General features: G+C 35.3%; 1 protein-coding gene across 1 annotated transcript; it reads left to right on the top strand.

Annotated features, from left to right (window-relative positions):
* The first annotated feature begins 1,073 nt into the window (after window positions 1–1,073).
* LOC114194903 (ubiquinone biosynthesis monooxygenase COQ6, mitochondrial-like) lies at window positions 1,074–21,453 on the top strand. Its single transcript, XM_028085309.1, has 9 exons — window positions 1,074–1,265; window positions 4,377–4,471; window positions 4,618–4,726; window positions 6,625–6,724; window positions 12,325–12,468; window positions 19,005–19,057; window positions 19,733–19,906; window positions 20,011–20,610; window positions 21,061–21,453. The coding sequence occupies exons 1-9, from the start codon at window positions 1,074–1,076 to the stop codon at window positions 21,274–21,276; spliced, it is 1,683 nt and encodes a 560-aa protein (XP_027941110.1). The 3' UTR covers window positions 21,277–21,453.
* Window positions 21,454–22,786: the final 1,333 nt, after the last annotated feature.

The following is a 22,786-nucleotide window of genomic DNA, read 5'->3' as shown; positions in this document are numbered from 1 at the left end:
TAATCTATGTTTATTTGCTTTGTAGGTTAATTAGGAGTAAGAAAGCAATGCTAGGTGGCACATGGTGATTGGGGAGCATAAATGATGTGGAGGAGAGAGCAAAGCAAAGGCATAAAGCATAAAGTAAAAGGCATGAAGCAAGTGTACCTATGTACCTTTGGTCTCCTTTGTTTTTAGCACACTTTGGCCACTTTTTGGAGACATATGAGACACATTCTTTGTCTCCTTTTGTGCTAGAACGAAATTAGCCTTGCACACACATAGTTAGGTCTTTTGTCTCCATTTTTGTAACCTTATTTGACCTAGTTTCTAGAAGCTAGGGTTAGGTTTTTGTAGAGACATCCTTAGGTATCTTTTATTTGCTTAGAGGCCCCTAAACTCTTCTATATAAGGGGTGCTCCTAGACATGTAAAAGGGTTGAACATTTTGAAGTAAAAACAATCTTGTGTCTCAACCATTTGTGAGAGTTTCCTCCCTTGGGAGTGAATACTTTTAAGCCTTATCTTGCATAGCAAGTGCGGCACACATCCACTCATCTTCAAGGTTGCCATGGCTTCTAGCCTAGCCTTGTAGTGGTGTGCTTCTCACATTTTTACCATTTCTTTTCTTTCCATTTTATGTTTTCTTCTTCCTTTAATTATTTTGGTTTTCTATGATTTATGTGCTTTCCATTTCCTTTTCATTTTGAATCAATTCATCATCTTCTTCTCTTGAGCTTTGTGAAAGGAACTTTCACATCTAGATAGCTTGCTATCTTAATGTCTAGTGGGGATTTCACTTAGCTTTCTTAATCAACTCACACCATATTCAATAATCTTAAAAAGGAACAACATAATCCTTCATCAATGACCAACTATGCCAGCAGCCGTCGCTCTTCCACCGTGAGCCACCGTACCTGCGACCTCCATCCTTCTCTCCCACCTTCAACTCCATGACAATTCACGCTCCACCATTATCGGCCAATGTAGTTTCACCACCTGAACCTGCGCCAGATTTGCGCGACCAACCTTCACGTTACAGCTTCGACCACCTCCATCTTCTTGCCACCATGAAACCACAACGGAGCAGCAGCGATGGCAGCTCCTTCACCTAGCACCAGTCGCGACACCAGCAAACGAGCAACCTGCGAGCCTGTTCGAGCCTTCGCCAGAGAGGAAGAACGATGCATCGTGAGCCAGCAATGCGTCATCACCATGAGCCATCAATGCGTCATCACCGTTCGCCATCTCATCGGAAGTGCAGTAGTCGTCATTCACGTCCCTGCAGTAGAAACCATAGTGGAAGAAGGAGAAAGAAGGCAAAAAACCTAATTCTGGAGAGAGAAAATGCACTGCCATGTGTCAGCATCTAATAGGGCAGTTAAACTGGTCAACTTGTCAAAACTGGTCAACACTGGTCAAATGGTCAAATAAGAGGGGCAGAATTGGAAATTGGACAGAAATTAAGTTGCTAATTAATTAAATAAAGATAAAATTTAGCAACCGAACAGATAAAGTCCAAGTCCGATTGAAGCCTATATAAAGAGACCTAAGGGAGCAGAAGAGGGATACTTAGCAACTCTCTGGTTTTGGCAAATATCGTCATCCACCACATCTCTCATTCTTCCTCTCTTTTTATTTTCTTTCCTTCATCATATTATCATGTATTCCATCAAAGTCATGGAGGGCTAAGCTTTTAGGGTTGATTCCACTGTAATTTCTTAACTGGATTCCGAGGTTAGATGAATTAATTTATTTGTTCTTTTGATTCTTGTTGAGATTTATTTTTCATATATGTCTTTTAGTTCTTAATCTAGTTAAAGTAATGAATTTTACATTATAGTAAGTTATCATAGTGTTAAATCTAAATAACATAACAATTAAATGAATCTTAGGGTTTTTAAATTTTAATTAAGAAGTTACTTTGATTAATTTTTAGAAACTTTCAAATGATTGCATGAGTTTTTCCTAATAATTGAGAAGTTACTTTGATTAGAGGTAGAAACTTAGATTAGAATTAATCAAGAAGTTACTTTGATTAATTAACTTTTTACTAGATATAAGGTCTAAAAGAATAGACATGATTAAGACTAGTAATGTTTAATTGAGAAGTTACTTTGGTTAAATTTACTAGGACTAATCTACAAAGTTCTTGCTTTTAATTGAGAAGTTACTTTGGTTAAAAGTGAGGACGCCAAAAAATTAATTAAGAAGTTACATTGATTATTTGAAACCTTAAACAAGAAATCAATAACAATAATCTTTAGAAAACCAATAATGAATCTAATTTTGAAAGAGTAGTGGAATTGACCTATTTACTATTACTGTGTTTACAATCTTTTATTTGCGTGTCATTTATTCTTTGCTTATCAAAACCCCACATTTTTATAGTTACTAGTTTTAATTGCATTTTTTTATAAGAATCAAATATTTAAGATCAATTTCGTATTCGTTGTGAGACGACTCAGGGTTATCTTAACCCTAACTAGTTTGTTCATTACTAACTTGGCAATACTGAAGTTGCTAAAGTTAAGTAGTGGTAATTTGATCGCCCAACGACAGCGATATCAACAACGTGGTATGCCTTGGATAATTGTAATGAGTTAAGTTTAAACTCTAGGACTGCGCTGCTATATTATTTTAGTGTGACGCTTCCTTTAATTCCATTTATTAATTAAATGGGGTATTACAATATCAGTATGTCGTTAATAATATAAAATAATGTAATATGTTAAAAAGTATTTTTTATAAAAATATCATTATAATATTTATAGAAATAATAAATTTGATCTTAATTTGGAGATAAATAATATTGCTTTATTTTAAAAAAAGTTTGGACTAAATTGAATCAAATAAATTGAAATAAAGATCATGAAACTTGACATTGATAAGTGACATTATCTTATCACGTCATGACACTGGTTCCACTTATCACACTAAAGACTTGACACATCTACAACCAAAATTCAAAAAAAGAAGTTAAAAAAATAAATAAAAAATAATAACTAAGAATAAAAAATAATAAAGTCCACATTATCACATGACATGCCGTTAACGTCGTTAGTAATTTTTTTTAAATAACCTATTTGAGACAATTTTTCAAAAATTAAAATATAATTGAAAACAAAAAGTTAAGCGATAATGAACTTGAGGGAATTAAACCTTTTAATTACTAAAATTTTCATTTATAATGATTTTTAACTATTAAAATTTGTAATTTTAATTTTCGGTGTGGATATTTTGTTCTTCTACGATAACCTATAAAAAAGTAGTTTTTTTTACCACATTTGTTGTGATTTAAATTGAGTATCAAACTTTGGTATTAAACATTGCAAAGTTTATTTATAAACGTGAATGCTTAATTACGTTGTCCACGGTGATAAAGTTTTGCACTATTATAAAAATTTCATTCTCAAATTCTCGTTCTCATTTTTTTTCTTTTTAGGTTTATTTATTTTTTTTAAAAGCGTAAAATTGATTCTCTAACTTTTTTAAGTTTTATTTTGATTTTGATTTTTAAAAATTTAATGCAATTTGATTTTTTTTATTAATATTTTTAAAACGAATCAATAATTTTTTGTATCAAATTAGCATTATAATTATATTAATTATATTAATAAAACAAATCATCATCGTTAACGATTTCAATTTGTAAATTTGCACATTTTTCAAATTCAATTATAATTTGATTTGTTATTTATTTTATATGATCTCAACAATTAGTTTACTCTCTTTCTATAATGTAATGCAAAGTTATTTATTTCCTCTTATCAGTAAAAATACTCAAAGTTATCAACTTGGTATGCGTTATCTCAATTATACTGGCTACCAAATTTTTAATTTTTAATTTCCAACAAGTTTTTCGTTTTCTTTACTAATCACAGTCTAAATTACATAATTTGTTTCACTAGACTACCACCATTCTTTCATAATTTTTTATAACACAAATTTTCGTGTATTTTACCATAAAGTGTCATTTATGTATTTAACTAATTTATTAACTTTCTAATAAAGTGTTACGAAAATAAATAAGAATAAAATAAGATTAATACATTATTATTATTTTACAAAAATTGGTAATAAAATAATGCCGTTTTTTTAGTTTTTTTTTTTCGACAAAAATCATTGTTATGGTAGAAATTTAACATATAGATAACATGATGTAAAAATTATTACAAATTATTAATAAAATGTTAAAAAAATTTAGGTAACAAAATTCGTCAAAAGAGGATTAGTGAGAGATGAAGCGTAAAATTAACAAAAAGTTCTTAACCAATAAAAGAGAAAAGCAAAATCACGTTTTATTTGCAGCAACGCAATTAAGCGCTTCACATTATTCTTCTTTAACACGATTTTGCATTGTATCCCACGTGTGTTCGATTTGAAAGCACAGCATAGCCCCTCCCATGGTCTGAAATCCAGTTCCGTAAATACCAAACACTTCTTCCTTCTTCTTGTATTCCACCATTTCCCTCTTCACATAATGAAAATAGGTATGAATGATTTTTTCGGATATTTCAATCACTCTTGTTTCTTCGTATGCCAGCATGAGAATGTGGTTTATAGTGTTTATTGTGCTTTTCTATCTTCCTATTTGAGCTTCTGTGTTGGGGCTGTGACTCTGTAACTGATGTAATAGGGTGATGAAGAAGACTATTTCAAACGTCTGTGCCCTCAAAATTCCAAGAAAGTATTTTTCTACTGAGGGTGTGAAAGTTGGTGGTTCCGCTATTGGGGAGGCGTCCAATGTAAGCATACAACATAGCATTATGAATAATTATATTTTTCTAGTTTTTATAGTGTGTGTGTGTGTGTACGAAATTGAATTCATTTACATAGTGTTAGAACAATACGGGGATAGTTATTTTTGCAATAGATTTTGGAAACTACAAATTTTAGCAATATAATTTTTGCAATACACTGTATATAACATTTTTTTCCTCTGTTCTGATCCATTTTATTTCTCTAAACTTCCCAGTTCACATTCTTCTCATTTTAATTTAATTTGTGGTGTTCGTTTTTGTTTGTTATCTTTCATTCTTTTGACTAAATTACATGTTCCTAGATGGAAAGTGATGTCTCGGTGAACTGTGACTTATATGTGTAGTCTAAATTTTAGTTTTTATTTAAATGTTTAAAATAGAGGTCATCTCACTTTTCTCTATCTTACTGTTGCTTGCTGTTGTATTGTTAATTATAAATACCATAAAGACGCAATACCCTTTGGTTTGGGTAATAAAATAGAAAGACAGCATTCAACATTCCTTTAATCCTCTCATTTATGCTGCAAGCTCTTGTTTCAAGAAGCAAATTTACGAACAGAAAGGAAAAACAGCAAGATATGAAAGTTCTTCCCATCTCCTTCTACAAGCATATCTGGCAACTAGTACTCCACTTGACCATGAAAACCTTTCAATCCTGACCATGAACATTTCAAGCACTTGAGACAGATTCAAATGTCTTTGGCCTTTCTCATCATTGGTCACCGCAGCTCCTAAGCTGGTCTCCAATTCACATCATTGTAATACCCAGAAACCCAACCAAAGATTCTCTACTAGTACTCTAAGTCTTCAAATCACAACTAAAAGCAAGATCTCTCTACCAAATTTCTGGGCAATGACCCCTTACCAACTCAGGGAATGTTTATTTAGGTATTGGTAGCACTGATTTTGAGAGAAATGATGCGGAAAGAATTGATTTTGAGATGATTGATTAGGCTAAACAAATTGATTTGCATGTGGGAATGATAGTTTTGAAGTATGTTAACGCTGAAGTGTTATCACCATTTATATATTAACATTGATAATATTATTAGATATGTTCTGGGAGTCCCACACCTAGAATAAATACTTGTCAACATAAAAGCTAAAAGAATTTGCTTATCCAAGAAATTCTGTTTGCTGTAGAATAGATTTGGAGAATTCCCATTGTTCTTCAAAATCTAGGCTGCCCCATTTTCTCTGAGGAAACAGCCATTTGGATTTTTCCACATAGGTATTCACTAGGTTGAATCTTGCTATATTCATGACTATTTGGTTACAACCTATGATGTTAATCAGTTATCTTTCCAACCACCGTGTTTGCTCCAACTCTTTTGAAGCCAAATCAATTGCAAACCAGAAGGAAACCCTAAAGTTGGGCAACGTATTGTCGCTCCCCCATGCGAGGAGCTCTCTGCATTAACACCGATCTTTATCATTATTAAGTTGGGCAACTATCCTCATTGATGTGATCAATAAACTCTATGAATTAACTCTGACTGGAATCATTTTTGTGTTGGGCAACTTGTCCTTTCTTCCTTGAACAACAAGCTCTCTGGCTAAATCAAGCACAACAAGGAGAAATTGTGACATGATTCTTTTCTTTTATTAAGTTGATGAGGATTGTAGATGAGTAGCATCATATCTTTAATTTATTTATTTTACCTTTACTTTTAGTAGTTTATTCTTGTTACATTGATTAAAGTAATGACTGTGATTACTCAGTCCTCAACTTCTTTGTAATCTTTGTCAATTATCATCACATATCCCGTACTCACACCTTTATGCATTTTCACATTATTATATTAGTTTATATTGAAAGATAATCATTTCCACTATGGAATATCAAATGAAAATGCCTTATTCATATTCTTGAAAATTTGCAGGAGCATGAGAAGAAGCAAACTATTAGCAAAATTATTCCACAGTATGATATTGCTATTGTTGGAAGAGGGATGGTTGGCATGGCTCTTGCTTGTTTCTTAGGTCGGTAATAATCTGCATGGAGTTGGGTGTGTCTAAGTCATAGTTTTTGTTGATTTGATGTCTGACGATAGATAAGCTTTAACATAATTCGTCATTTAATCATGTCTTTACTGAGTTTAATTATTTTGTCAATCTGCACCTATTTAACCCCTTATCTTAGGTGAATTGACTGGAATAAAAGTTCAACATATTTTTTCTATCTAAATTTGTGGTGACTATTGTGTTGGGTTTTTATTTTAATAAACTTAAATGTATTAGCCGTTGGGTGGTTAATGTACTAGCCGTTGGGTGGTTAATGTACTAGCCGTTGAATAGTTAATGCACTAGCCGTTGAGTAGTTAATGTACTAGTCGTTTATAGCCGTTGGGAGTACAACGGACGAAAATTGTAAGCCTATAAATTGTATTGCTTATGGCATGAATAAGTTTTCCATTCTAGAGCCTCTTTCTCCTAACAAATTGGTATCAAGAGCTAGGTAGACAGCTAGAGAGCTAGAGAAAGCTGGGTTGTTCTTGAGTGTTAGAGAGAGTCAGTTGCCCGAGTGTCTGAGTGAAACAAATAGTGAGAGAGTGATGGCCAACAATATGTCCTTACCCCAGTTGACACAAAAAGCCAACTACGATAAGTGGAGCATGCAGATGAAGGCCTACCTCGGATCCCAAGACGTATGGGATGTAGTTGAAAGTGGCTTCGAAGAGCTAGAGGATTCTGATGAACAGACAGTCGCCCAAATTGCTGCATTGAGAAAAACACGAGTCAAAGATAGGAAAGCTATGTATGCATTGTACCAAGCTGTGGACGATGCAGGCCTTGAGAAGTTAGCAAACGCTACGACTTCAAAAGAGGCGTGGGAGATCCTGGAGAAAACATATAAGGGAGATGACCGTGTGAAACAGGTTCGTCTTCAAGCTCTCAGAGGAGAGTTTGAGAGGTTGCTGATGAAGGAGAACGAAGGGGTAACCGAGTTCATATCTCGGGTGGAGACGGTAGCAAACCAACTCGGCAAGAATGGGGAGCCGTTGCCTACAAATCGAGTTGTGGAGAAAATTTTGAGGTCATTCACAATTGACTTTGACAACATTGTGTGTGCCATAGAGGAATCCAAAGATCTCTCAAAACACACGGTGGAGGAGCTTGCTGGGTCCTTGGAAGCGTATGAACAAAGAAGAAGAAAGACGAAGGAAGAGTACTTTGGCCAAGCACTCCCAGCAAAGACAAATTTCCAGGAGAAAAAGGCGTTTTATACTCAGAACACTCAAAGCAGAGGAAGAGGCCGGGGAGGTAGAGGAAACAGTCGCAGTGGCCGAGGTCGAGGCGGACAGGAAGGAGAGAGAGAACATACCAACAACCAAAATTGGCGCGAAAGAGGACGCGGTTCATGGAGAGGAGGTTGGGTGAGCAACTCAAATGTTGAGTGCTACAAATGTGGCAAGTACGGTCACTATGCAAAGGATTGTAACTCGGATAGGTGTTGCAATTATGGTAAAGTTGGGCACTTTGCAAAAGAGTCTCGATCTGAAAGTAAGAAGGAAGTGACGACTAATTTTCTCACAGAAGATGTTGAAGAGAATGGAGGGTTGTTGATGATGTCAATAGTCGAGGATATGCAATTGAACAACTCGACTGGAGAACAAAGCAGTTCAACCAACTCGGTGTGGTACCTTGACACAGGTGCAAGCAACCACATGTGCGGAGATGAGCACTTCTTTAAAGACTTAGCAAAAGTAGAAGCTGGAGATGTGTCTTTCGGAGATGATTCAAAGGTTGCGGTAAAAGGTCGAGGAACGATCTGGTACTTGCAGAAGGATGGTCGAGTTGGGGAAATTCGAGATGTGTACTATGTACCTGATCTCAAAAGTAACATTTTGAGCATGGGACAGTTGATAGAAAAGGGTTACTCGGTTTTAATGAAAGACCGAGTACTAGACTTGAAGGACAAACTTGGACGTTTGATTGCTCGTGTAGAGATGAAGAAAAACCGAATGTATAAGTTGGAATTAAAATCATACAAGAAAAGTGTTTGAAACTTGATGTCCAGGATGAGACAATGATGTGGCACTTCCGGTTTGGTCACTTACATTTTGACGGGCTGATGGAACTGGTGAAAAAAGGTATGGTGCATGGATTGCCAAGCATGGAGTTCAAAAGTAAATTGTGTGAAGAATGTATACTCGGCAAAAAATTGAGGACTTCGTTTCCGAGAAATGCCAAGTACCAAGCAAAGGAACAACTGGGCCTAATTCATACCGACGTGTGTGGACCAATTACTCCTGAATCCTTCAGTGGTAAGAGATACTTTATTTCTTTTGTAGATGATTTTTCACGAAAGACATGGGTCTACTTCTTGAAGGAAAAGTCTGAGGTGTTCAAGAAGTTTAGAGTGATGGTGGAGAAGGAGACAGACAAACACATTAAGGTTGTTCGGTCTGATAGGGGAGGCGAGTTCACATCAACAGAGTTCATGAAGTACTGTAATGAGCACGACATAAGAAGATTTTTGACAACCTCATACTCACCACAACAAAATGGTGTAGCTGAGAGGAAAAACCGAACTATTCTTGATATGGTTCGGTCCATGATGAAGAGTAAGAATATGCCAAAGGAGTTTTGGGCAGAAGCCGTACAATGTGCCATTTATATACAAAATAGGTGTCCACATGCAAGGTTGAATGAAAAGACACCACAAGAAGTATGGAGTGGACAAAAGCCGAGTGTGTCTCATCTCAAGGTGTTTGGCAGTGTAGCATATGCCCACGTACCAAGTCAGCAAAGAACGAAACTCGAGGATAGGTGCAAGAAGTATGTGTTTATTGGGTATGATGAGATGACAAAAGCCTACAAATTGTTAGACCCAATAAACCAAAAAGTGATAGTAAGTCGTGATGTTCGAGTAGATGAAGCCAATGAGTGGAGTTGGAACAACTCAGTTGAAGAGATGAGTTGAGATACTAGCTCGTCAATTGCTATACCACCGGCTACAGGAAATTTTGAAACCACTGACGATGAAGATGAACCCCGACGACCCAGAATACGAACCATACAAGAATTGTATGAGTCTACTGAACAGGTACATGTTGTTTGTCTTTTGGTAGGTTCTGAGAACATAACCTTTGAGGAGGCGGTGCAAGATGAGAATTGGAGACTTGCAATGGCTGAGGAGATCGATGCAATTGAGCGCAATAACACGTGGGAGTTGTCCAATCCCCCAACAGGAGCTCGGCCCATTGGTGTGAAATGGGTATATAAGAAGAAGATGAATGCTCAAGGTGAAATAGAGCATTACAAAGCCTAACTTGTTGCAAGGGCTATAAACAAGAGGGAATTGACTATGCTGAGGTGTTTGCGCCAGTCACTAGAATGGAGACAGTTCGGCTGCTAATTTCAATGGCAGCTCAGCACAAATGGTCGATCTATCAGATGGACGTGAAGTCAGCATTTCTGAATGGAATCCTAGAGGAAGAAGTTTATGTTGAACAACCACTGGGATACATGAGAAGAGGAGAAGAGAAGAAAGTACTAAGATTGAAGAAAGCGCTTTATGGGTTGAAGCAAGCTCCTCGGGCATGGAATTACCGCATTGACAAGTACTTCAAGTAGAAAGGATATGAGCAATGTCCATATGAACATGCTATATACATAAAGAAAAGTAAAGGTGATGTAATGTTTGTTGCTCTTTATGTAGATGACCTTATATTCATGGGGAACAATGCTGAGATGATTCAAGAATTCAAGGACATAATGACAAAGGAGTTTGAGATGACAGACATGGGATTGATGGAGTACTTCCTTGGCTTGGAAGTCAAACAGGGTGAGAAAGGCATTTTTGTGTCCCAAGAAAGGTATGCCGAGGAGATCTTGAACAAGATCAAGATGACAAACTGCAACCCGGTTTCGACTCCAATGGAACCGGGTACAAAACTCTCGAAGTTTGATGGAGGAGACCGAGTTGATGCCAACAAGTACCGAAGCTTGGTTGGAAGCCTTCGCTATCTGACGAGTACAAGGCCAGACTTACTACTAAGTGTTGGTATAGTAAGTCAGTATATGGAGGAGCTGAGCTACAATCATTGGAAGGTTCTGAAGCGAATACTTAGGTATATTCGAGGAACAATATCACTCGGACTATACTATACTATGTCGGACAACTACGAACTAGTAGGGTACTCAGATAGTGATTGGTGCGGAGATGTAGACGACCGGAAAAGCACATCCGGGTATGTATTTTTCATGGGCCACACGGCGTTCACTTTGCTTTCAAAGAAGCAACCCATAGTAACATTATCAACATGTGAAGTTGAGTATGTTGCAGCATCATGGTGTGTATGTCATGCGGTATGGCTTAGAAATCTTCTAAGCAAACTAGGGATGAAACAAGAAGAAGGTACTGTGATACGAGTGGACAACAAGTCGGCCATTGAGTTGGCAAAGAATCCGGTCAACCATGAAAGGAGCAAGCATATTGATGTGCGTTTTCATTTCATCCGAGAACAGGTAAAGGAAGGCAATGTGGAGCCGATGCACGTGGGAAGCCGAGATCAAGTTGTAGATTTGTTTACAAAGCCACTACCGACTGTGTTGTTCAATAACTGCAAGAAACTGATCGGGATGGAGGATAAAAGAAACATTTAAGTTTGGGGGAGTTTTGTTGGGTTTTTATTTTAATAAACTTAAATGTATTAGCCGTTGGGTGGTTAATGTACTAGCCGTTGGGTGGTTAATGTACTAGCCGTTGAATAGTTAATGTACTAGCCATTGGATAGTTAATGTACTAGTCGTTTATAGCCGTTGGGATTACAACGGACGAAAATTGTAAGCCTATAAATTGTATTGCTTATGGCATGAATAAACACAATGCAAATTGAATAAGTTTTCCATTCTAGAGCCTCTTTCTCCTAACATATTGAACTGATTCTGATCCGGATCCATAAAATATTTGGCAATCTGTTACATTATTGATATATGCTTTAATTAGAATTCTGCCTACTTGGATCCATCCTTGGTCATTTGTTAGCCCGGTTTGGTATTTGGTAACTCCAGTTTTATCAAAGAGAGCATTATAGCATGTATTTATCCGATAGTCCATTTATTTGTGTTTACAAAGAATATGGCTCTACGTTGTTCACTTGTTGTCATTCAAAAGACTGCCTATTAGATTTGAAGCTTGCATTTACAGTTTGCATATATTTGTGACAAATTGTGTTTTTGTTCTTACACTTCAATATTGTATCCTACTATCCTTGTTTTCATCTATTTGTCTCTAATTTGTATTCTTTATATTGCCATGAAGTGGGCTAAGAATGATAATAGCGATGAAGGGAAGTATTAAATAATGAGTGTGAGAATCCGGAGAGTGAGAGGTGGAAATAGTAAAATAGAAGGTGATGTCAGGAACACTATTAGAATTTTCTTTTTTCCTTTTAAAAGCTCTCTCTAGAAGCTGTCCAGAAAAGTGACTATTTCCTTAAAATAAACTTTTATCCAAACACTCATTAAGACAAGTGAGACACCAAATAGTTATGTTATTGATGATGATGATGATGATGATACTGGAGAATAATGTGTTATAACTTAAAATCTGGTCAATTATTTTGTTCTTCCAGCAAGTATGCCAATGACAAAGCAGTTGAACGTTGCAATTGTTGATAGTAATCCGGCTCTAAGTAGTGGCTTGCACATGAAGAAGGAAGATCCCCCTGATCCAAGAGTCAGTACAGTAACCCCTGCTTCCATATCTTCTCTCCGAGGTATTATGTCTTAGGTTTGTTAGTCAATAATCACTATCGTTGTCGTTTGAAAATCTAATTCTTTATTTTTTTATCTTGTTTGTTTGTTAAAAATGGAAAAACTTGTATTAGAGAAAAAGGACATAAGTAAATGTGAAAGATGAGATATATTTACACATTTAAAAGCTTACATATTTGTGTGTGTATGCATGCATACATACATACATACACACATATGAACCAATAATATAACATGCCTACTAAATCCTTCTATACCGAAGTGGACAGCAATAAACAGAATTCAAAGAGAAGCCATTATCATTATTCTTTCCCATCCAAAGTTGAATTTGCCTCATTCTCCTCCATAGTCCATTCATCATCCATGTTATAAAATCATACAGACTACTACTAGGTGGCATAGGTAAATAGTCATAACATTAATTTCATAAATTTAATTCTTATCCTCTCAAGCACTCCAATTACACTAACAACTAGATGATGTATAAGTCAAACTCAATACTTTGATAGCAAATGTTTGTAATTCTGGATATTCATCACCATATGATGCCAAGCACTGTGCTAGAATTTGGTTTAATCGCAGGTCTTAGACTGCCAAAAAATCCCTATTTTTTCTTGAAACTCTCAATTTGAACATCAATCTTGTTGATCTCATCAATGTCTCCCACCAACCTATCCAAACGATCATACATTCCATAATTTAGCATATGAGATCATACATTCCATATAATCAACTTTAAATTTAGCATTATAATGCAATATGAGATTAAGATAATAGCTACAACATGCAATGGCCTATGCAATTAGTTGCTCCATCTTTGATCAATGATTTCCTAAAGGGGAGGGTAGCCTAGTTAGATCTCCAAACAAAGTTTATAACTAAAAAATAAATTTGAAAATCAATTATAAGTGAGAGGTAATTAGATATTATTTTATTAATTCTACTGAAAAAACTTTGTATCTTCTTTTTAGCAATAACCATTTCTTCTAAATATACCCCTCATGCAATTCAAAATATTTTTCCAATATCAAATTTTCTACAAGCCTCCATCTCTAAATTGACTAGATTGGCACTCCTCGGAGGTCAACATCCTAATAAGTGATCCTTTATTCTCGTTCAAGAATCTTAAAATCAAATAAGAAGTGGGAAATACTTGAATATGGCCAAACCATCCTTGAATTTTGCAACTTATGGACAAAGGAATACCTCAGTTCTCCAAGATTTTTTGTTTGGAACTTTTGAGCAAGATATTGTTTTAGTTGTACAATACCCTAATTATCTCTATCTGTGGTAACAACACCATCCATATATACAATGAGATAGATACATCTTTGGGGAGGATGATTATCATCACCTCGTACATCTCAAATTACCGATAATAGTCCAAAAGCGTCCAAAATGTAGGGACCAACATAAATGACATAACATATTAGACAAATCCCCTTGAGCAATAAAATTAAGAGGTTGCTTTAGACTTCACCATGATCACTATTAAATATAGTGAAACTAAGAATGAGATTAATCTCCCTTGTGTAGAAAATACACATAAGGGTTGTATTTATAATAAAGAAAATATGGGCTAAGTCCAAAATACACATGAAGAATAATAATAATAGAAATTGAAAATAAGATAGAGATAAGATATTAATGATCTATCTTAACCCTCCCCCTGAAGCTGGTGCATACAAATCGTTTGTACCAAGCTTGTTACAAATATAACCAATTCTCGGTCCCCGTAAAGACTTAGTGAAAATATCTACTAACTGATCACTTGAGTTAACAAACTCTGTCTTTATGTCTCCAGATACAATCTTTTCTCGAATGAAATGACAGTCAATATCGATGTGTTTAGTCCTCTCATGAAAGATAGGATTATAACTGATATGAAGCGCAACTTGATTGTCACATACAAGTGTCATTTGAGTAACGTCTCCAAATTGTAACTCTCTAAGCAATTGCTTAAGCCAAACAAGGTCACAAGTGGCTGAGGTCGTAGGTCTATATTCCGCTTTTGCACTAGATCTTACCACAACACTTTGTTTCTTGCTTTTCCAAGAGATCAAGTTACCACCAATGGAGACACAATATCCAGATGTAGATCTTCTATCAGAAGGAGACCTTGCTCGATCAGCATCTGAATAACAAACCATTCCGGTATGGTTATTGGAACCATGCAACAACCCTTTTCCGAGAGCAGTGTTGTTAAATTTCGGCTATGGCGAAAACTAGTAATAGTTTCCCAGCCTTCTACCACATCAAGGCGGAGGCGAATCAGTTTTTTCATGGCGGCCGCTTTTGGCACGGCGGGTTTCGGCGGCATAGCGGTTGTGGCAAAAAAATCGGACCCAAAAACAAAAATCATGATCATGAACAAAAGAGAATAGAAGTGAACAATTGTAGCGGCAACATTATCGGACGAAGAAGATAACTTGAAACCCTAAATTGACCCTTCTTCTAGTGTTTAAAAAATTTGGCCTGGCCCGTTAAAATATTTATTTAAACAAATCTGTGCAGATTTCTCTTCACTCACTCTCATTCTTTTACTCGATTTTATTATTTCACCTAAGTTACTACAGCAACAATAGTAAAATTTCTTTACCCTAAAATTTTCTTACTTTTCTTTAACCCAAAAGAGCAAAGCATGTTATTCTTTCACCACGGTACTGCAGTCACTGCCAGCCACCACCGCTAGCTGTTGCTGCCACCAGTCCCCACAGTTGGTCGCCATCGTTGGCGGCGGACGGTAGCTCTGACAGTGGATCTAGTGACAGAGGTGACGAAAATTTTCCTTAAAGACCCTTAGGCTCCAGATATCATATTAAATATAGTGAAACTAGGCATGAGATTAATCTCTCTTGTGTAGAAAATACACATAGGGCTTGTATTTATAATAAAGAAAATATGGGCTAATCCCAAAATTCTCATGAAGAATAGTAATAATAGAAACTGAAAATAAGATAGAGAGAAGATATCTAATGATATATCTTAACAATCACCATGTAGAAATTCCTTTTTCTTTTGTCTAGCTAAAGCGTGGCCCAATTTTATAACCATTGGGAGGTAGCTGAACTTTATACTGGTCAATATTACCATTTAGTCTTAAGAATGTACAACCATAAATACCCAATGATTGATTTTCAAGCTGGAGAGGAACCAACTCTCAAGTAGCACTATTTTGAAGGTAACATCTCATCAATCTTCTTTTGTGGCCACTTTAAATAAGAAAGCTGATTTAGACTTATAATATAATAAGGACAAACAAGTGCAATATATGGTGGAATGTCGGTGATAATTAAGGTTTGTATAGTGGGGAGAAGGGTTACAAGTAGAACATGTACCTTTTTATATAGGATAAGGCCAATAATTTTCAAGAGATTGGATTCAGTACATGATAGTGTCAGGGAAGGATTAGCCATGGCCTCCATTGTGTTATTATTTGTTGAAGATGAGTCTTGTACTAGATTTTCAATAGGTCATATATGAAGATGATACACCTGAAAAGATGCTAGAGAAACATCTCGAGTTATGGTAGTCATTTGGCAGTGATGAAGGTAGATTGATAATGGTTGGAAAGTGATTACATGTCATCATTAGAAGGAACAAACTTGAAGAAAGAATTGTAAACAAACACAAAATAGCTATGAAGATCATGAGAGAATTATGGTTACCCTTTTTTAGAATGAAATGGATAAAGTGGGGTTCCTGGTCATTAACGATAGATGATGACATCTAGTTAATGAACATAGATGTGAGGTATAAACATAGAGGGAGGGGAATGAAAATGGATAGAGCGGGGTACCTGGTCATTAATGATAGATGATGACATCTAGTTAATGACATAATATGTTGTAAGGACTGTAAATACTAAGTGTATCAAGGCCAAAAGGGCGTGGGGTTAATTGACCAAGGAACTTAATCACGCACCACTCCTGGTCATTCATTTTAACTGATTAAAATGAGAAATCAATAGATTAAAAATCTGATAGTATATCTTAATACATATCACATAGACTTTACATATAAGATTTAAGTGATTTGATGTTAAAGACCAAGCAAGATATCGATCAACACATAGATTTGTTAATTGATTACACAATTACATCAAATTTGCCATGAGAGATACAACATACAAACTTTCTTGATGCCAATAGGCACGAATTTTATACTGGTTCACTCGCAAGGAGCTACATCCAGTTAGTGAAGACAACCTGAACTTGACTTTCCATTATTTGAAGAGATTACAAGATCATTACAAATAATTTCTTGAAAAAGAAAATACAACCTTCTTGAATCACACGAGAAACAAACACAACAAGAACTTCTCTTGCACATATGGACTCACACTAGGAGCACCAAGATTGTGTGTGTGTGTGAGATAGCCAGGCGGCACTGCATTTTCAAATCCTATTATTCATGAAAGGACTAAAATCATTGAGATTGATTGTCTTTTTGTTTGGGAGAATGTCTTATACTAAGATAGCTTCTCCATAAAGGGTATGTTTGGATGTTTGGACAAGCTTCTCCATAAGGACTTCTAACCTAAAAATATGAAGAAAAAACTAATGGGTTTTTCCATAAACTAAAATTATTCCATTTACAAGTTAAAAATAAAAAATTTAGAGAAGTTATAAGAGATTGTGGTAGTAGGATAATCAGCTACGAACTTAAGATTATTGCATCTGAGATTGAATCCTTGCAATTAATTCCAGCACACTAATATATACTGACCATGTACTATTATAGACATATTGTCAACCTTAGTTTTATTCTCTAAATTCAAGTATAAGTTGAAAAGAGTAACTAAGTCCACATAGTAGGATAAGGATTTGGTGGTGGTGATTAAGAAATAACACAATCAAGGGAATGAGTGAGACGAATGATAGATAGTAAGTTAAATGGAGATAATACATGGAGGGAGACAGAAAAATATGAGAGAGTGAGTGAGCTCCATGCGAAACAAAGAAGATGAATGGACTAGCGAACTATGACGTGACAGATCACCCACTCACCGGAGGATTGTGACGCGACGGACGACGGCGGGATGACATATGAACTGTGGTAAAGTTGTAACAAGAGGTGGCGAAATGTGAAATAGAGGTATTTTCACCTTCTCTTTTGCTTTGTTCTTCGATTAGCGTATTGGATTTGTGAATTGGGCTTTTAGATCTCCTTTCTTCGATTTAGGTTTGGGGTTTTCATTTGGATTTAAACGAACGACAAATTTTGTTGTCCTTTCTTAAACTTGTGAGTCTGTTACGAGTCAACAGATTCTAGTCATAAACGAGTTTACAAATGAGTAAACTCGTGACCACTGCCCAAACTCGTAGACTCGTCCAGGTGTGCGAGTCAACCCCGCGGGTTTGATAACCATGGTTTTGACTATTGCATCAGATCCAGGTGGCTGACCAAGTAAAGCATAACAACTAACAATCTTATGATCGGGCTTGTGACAATGTTCACACTTGTGACGCCCTTTGCTCGACTTGCGAGAGCAATTACGCTCACCACATTGAGAAACTAAAGGAGAAGAATCATCATCAGCGAAAGCATGGGTAACAACAGAGGTAGAAGTCGTGGAAGCCATAGATGAAAAGGAAAGAAAAACCCTAAAAAAACAAAGTTCTCAAATCAAGCCAATAATCCCATATCCAAGTGAGTAGAGGATGGCGACTCAAACGCAGGTAGTCACTGCTAGAGAGGGTCTGACATGCACTGCCACACACGAATGAAACGCTCTCGCAGTCGCAAGGTTGAAGTGGCTTGTGAAAGCTCCGATCAAGGTGATTTTGGCAGCGTTGTGGTCGCTTATGCAAGACGATTTGAGTGGTGTGATGATCGATTTGAAAGGCGGCTCTAGTGGTGGTTGCGACGACGAATGACATCGGTTGTGGCAGTGATAGTGGTTGTTAGGGCGGCGAAAAGAAATTGTATATATAGAATTACTATAGAAGCTAGGCTTTAGATACTATGTTATTTAAATCTAACTCAACCTTACAAAATTGGCTTGTAAGGTGTGGTTTCACCCACTTATATACTATGACATCGCCTTATCTCTAATCCATGTGAGATCTCTAACACACTCCGTCATGTCGACATATATACATCTCGACTGTGGAACTAGACATTAATGGATGGTTCAATAGCGGTTCAATAGCGGATGACACAATAGGCCGAACAAACAACAATTCTTACTAGGATAAGCTTTAACCATGTTAAAATAGTGAAAACTAGGTATATGGTTAATTCCCCTTGTGTAGAAAATACACATAACATAGGGTGATATATTTATAGTGAAGAATAATGAAGAAAATATGGGCTAAGTCCATATACACTTAATATTGTAACTAAAATAAGATATTGTAACTAACAATATCTTAATGATATATAACACCGAATGTAACATTTTATTCCCTTTTCTTATTTAAGCACCTAACGTCCTTTATACCATATTTAGGGTAAGTGTGGACATGCTGTCATTAAGTAAACCCCTTTTGCAAAAGCAGCTATTCCATTTCTAATTGGCAAACTTGATCACTTTGGTGTGTGGCCGAGAATAAAGTGCTCCACAATGCCTTACTGTCATGTGTAAAGGTATGAATTTGCATTTTCTGTCTATGTTGCGCACTATGGAATTTACTTGGTTAGTAATTTTATGAAGCATTTAGCCACTTGGACAAAGTTCGAAATTGGGGGGTCTGTTCGTCATTCATAATTAAAGCCGATAGGATTTCTCAATCACGCTCCTGTTCTTCAATTCTCTTCTCTCCTGACACGTTATTCTATTGTACAAAAATGATATTTTTTTTGTCTAAATGATGTTAAGATGTCCTAGGCTGGCTAGGAACATTACCAAAATAAACCTAACAAGACTTGGAAAATTCTATTGATCTAGCTTTCGGGGTTGAAATAGGACCAGTTCATTTATAACTGCTAGGAACTTCATCAACTACAACGTCTGAACTTTTATTATTTTGCTGTAACTTGTATTTCAGTTCAGAGTGCTAGAATAATCTCTCAATATTACTAATAATTGTGTTTTGGCTGTTTTTCTAATGGGATGAAATACTGTCATATTCGTGGATGTTTTGCTGGTTCAGATATATGTTTTAATGTTAGGACCATTAAGTCAGTAAATCTAGCTATGTTTGGGCTGCTTCCATTTTTTCCCCATTAAGAACATGGCGTATATTTCATTATGTATGAGTAAAATTTGTCATTTTGGGGCATATACTTACATTACATTGAGAACGACAACCTTCTTGACAGGATTCTGATTTCAAGACAACAATCTATCCTTTGAGATTAAGTTCAATGACTTTGAATACGAGCTCTATGTCTGTAGTGGAGGAGAATACAAAATCCGTAGAACCACCATCTGCTCAAGGGCATGGTGCAAAGCTGCAACTTAGTGATGGAAGTAGTTTATATGCAAAGTTGGTGGTAAACAGTAACAAATTTTGCTTAACTGGTTTCTGGAGGACAATTACCAACCCCTTATTATTGTTATAAGTTAATGTATATTAATAAAGATGCTTGTTTTGAAGGTTGGCGCTGATGGTGGAAAATCACATGTTAGGGAATTAGCAGGAATCAAAACGACTGGATGGAATTACTCACAGAATGCAATAATCTGCACAGTAGAGCATGCCTCTGAAAATGTATGTGCATGGCAACGTTTTCTACCCACCGGTCCAATTGCTCTTTTACCCATCGGTGATAAGTTTAGCAATATTGTTTGGACCATGAGCCCAGCAGAGTCAAACAGTCGCAAATCAATTACTGAGGAAGAATTTTTAAAGGATGTGAATTATGCTCTAGATTATGGTTATGGACCTCGTCCTACATCAGGCTTATTAGGAACTCGAGACATGTTCTCTTGGTTTAAAATGGATGCAACAATATCAACTAATGAATTCTTTGAAATTCCTCCAAAAGTGATCAAGTTGGCATCTGAAAGGATGGTGTTCCCTTTGACTTTAAGGCATGCCAATTCCTATGCATCAAAACGTGTGGTTCTTATTGGAGATGCAGCCCACACTGTCCACCCTCTTGCTGGTCAAGGAGTTAATTTGGGTTTTGGAGATGCATTTTCTCTTTCAAGAATTATTGCAGAGGGGATTGTTTTGGGAACTGATATTGGAGAGGTATGTTATGTCATATGTGTGCATTGTGTGTTCCTGGGTCGTATGATTAATTGCTGGTTGGAATCCAAAAGGCTTCCTAGATTATCCCATTCATATATAGCTCTAGCAAATTACATCTTTATATGTACACATTAAATTTTATCAACTTAAATTTCTTCTTTCACAAAATTTTAAAACTAAATTGAGACTTTTGCTCACCCCTTTATTTGAAGTGTTAAAGTATTAGTAATTTCTACTGTCACCCCTTTTTACATCTATGAATGTCTAAACTATCTAAAATTTGGTATACAAGATTATTAAAATAATAATACACTATTCAACAATTATATTAGTAAAATGTAATATTTTTGTAAATGTGTAAGTTTACCAAAATTTGAGTAACTTTGGAACTACTAATCATTTTGTACATACAAATTTGATATGGTTATTTCTTTGTTTATTCTGCTGCAGGTAAATTTATTAAAGAAGTATGAAACAGAGAGGAGATCAGCCAATATTATGATGATGACGATCCTTGATGGCTTCCAAAAGGCCTATTCTGTTGACTTTGGACCTTTTAATATTCTGCGAGCTGCTGCTTTCCATGGGGCAAACTATATATCACCACTCAAAAAAGGTATCATTTCCTATGCTTCAGGAGAGCACAAGTTGCCCATTTTCTTGTGAATACATAAATGTCAATAATTTTGGCCTACTTAGCAAACTAAGTTTTAGCCAATGGTTCAACACCCCTAAAGTTTTCTTTTCTGCTTAATTTCTTTTTTGTTTGGCTTAAGCTTGAAAAGTTACACTTGTAAAGTTGTTCTGTGCAACATTGGGTGAAAGATTAATCTTTTTTTCTTACTCTGCTTTTAATGCTGCAGTAAATATATACTGTTATTGGTGATTCCTGGATTCTTCTTCGGCTACAATGAGTATTTTAAACGGAAGTTTACACCATATCCTCTTATTTTTTGTGGTCAACATTTTAGGTGAGATGGCATTAGCCATTAAGAAATTGGTGGGGCTTACATGAACCGAAGTTAAAGGTGGAAATAGGTTTCAATCATTTCCTAAATTCAAGGCTTGAACTTGGTATATTTGCATAGAATTTTTTTCTAAAGGAGTAAACTTAGTTTGAAAACTTAATCAGAAAGTCTACTGTGATATAGTTTTAGGTTGACAAACGTATAACTCCAAACTATTACACCAAAATTTAGGCTCTATATAACCCTTTCTATTTTCTTTTACTTATAACCATTTGAAAGTTCAATTTTAAAATAAAAAGTTTAAAAACAAAGTGTAAGGTTGATTGTTTATTTTGAGTTTTAAAGGTCTTTTTTAAGCTATAAGTTTGGTTTAACAAAAGTATACGTATTTATAATTGTCTCTTTCAATAAGAGCATTTATAAAAATAACATGTATGCAAATATCAAAAGTACATATTTAATAACATGTATGCTTTTATAACTTTTACTTTTAAAAATATAAAAAGTCATTTTAATTCATATCAAACAGTTATAAAGATAATTTAAATAATTTATTATATATAACAACAATAATAATAATTATAGTAATTTAATAAAAAATTCCATATAATTTTTCAATACATTTTTACAAGGTAAAAATATTTTTTTAAACACAACTTATTACTTTAAGAAGTTAAAATATTTCATAAATGTCATTTAAATTTTAAAACTTAAAAAGAAGCTAAACATAATAAAAAATCTGAAACTGAAATTTAGGTTAGAGACTAGGTTTAATAATATTTAAAAATGTCAAAATTTTATTTAATAATATTGTTTTCAGTAACAATTGATTTCATGAAGCAAAAAGAGAGGTTAAATGATAGAGAAAAGTGAATAATACATCATATCATGTATCTTACTGATTAAATCTTGATAAAGATAAAGTAAATAGATTCTTGTAATAAAATAAAATTCCAACAAACTGCTGAGTTTGGGGATTTTTTTTTAGTTGTGAAAGAAAACACGTATTTCGGCCGCTGTTCTAACTTTGTTGTGCATTTCACACAACTTTGTCTCCAACTCTATCCATCCATTATTCGCTGCACCATCTACGATAACTTATTATTTTTAAAATACCACTTCATAGAATAAAAAGTGTTTTGGAATATCATTTTGCTTTTAATTTCTTTCAATATAAAATTGTACTTTTCCAAATTGTAATTAGATTT

Source organism: Vigna unguiculata, chromosome 8, assembly GCF_004118075.2.
Source record: "Vigna unguiculata cultivar IT97K-499-35 chromosome 8, ASM411807v1, whole genome shotgun sequence".
NCBI lineage: Eukaryota > Viridiplantae > Streptophyta > Magnoliopsida > Fabales > Fabaceae > Vigna > Vigna unguiculata.
The sequence above is the reverse complement of the archived record's forward strand: the minus strand, read 5'-3'. Positions and strand labels throughout refer to the sequence as shown.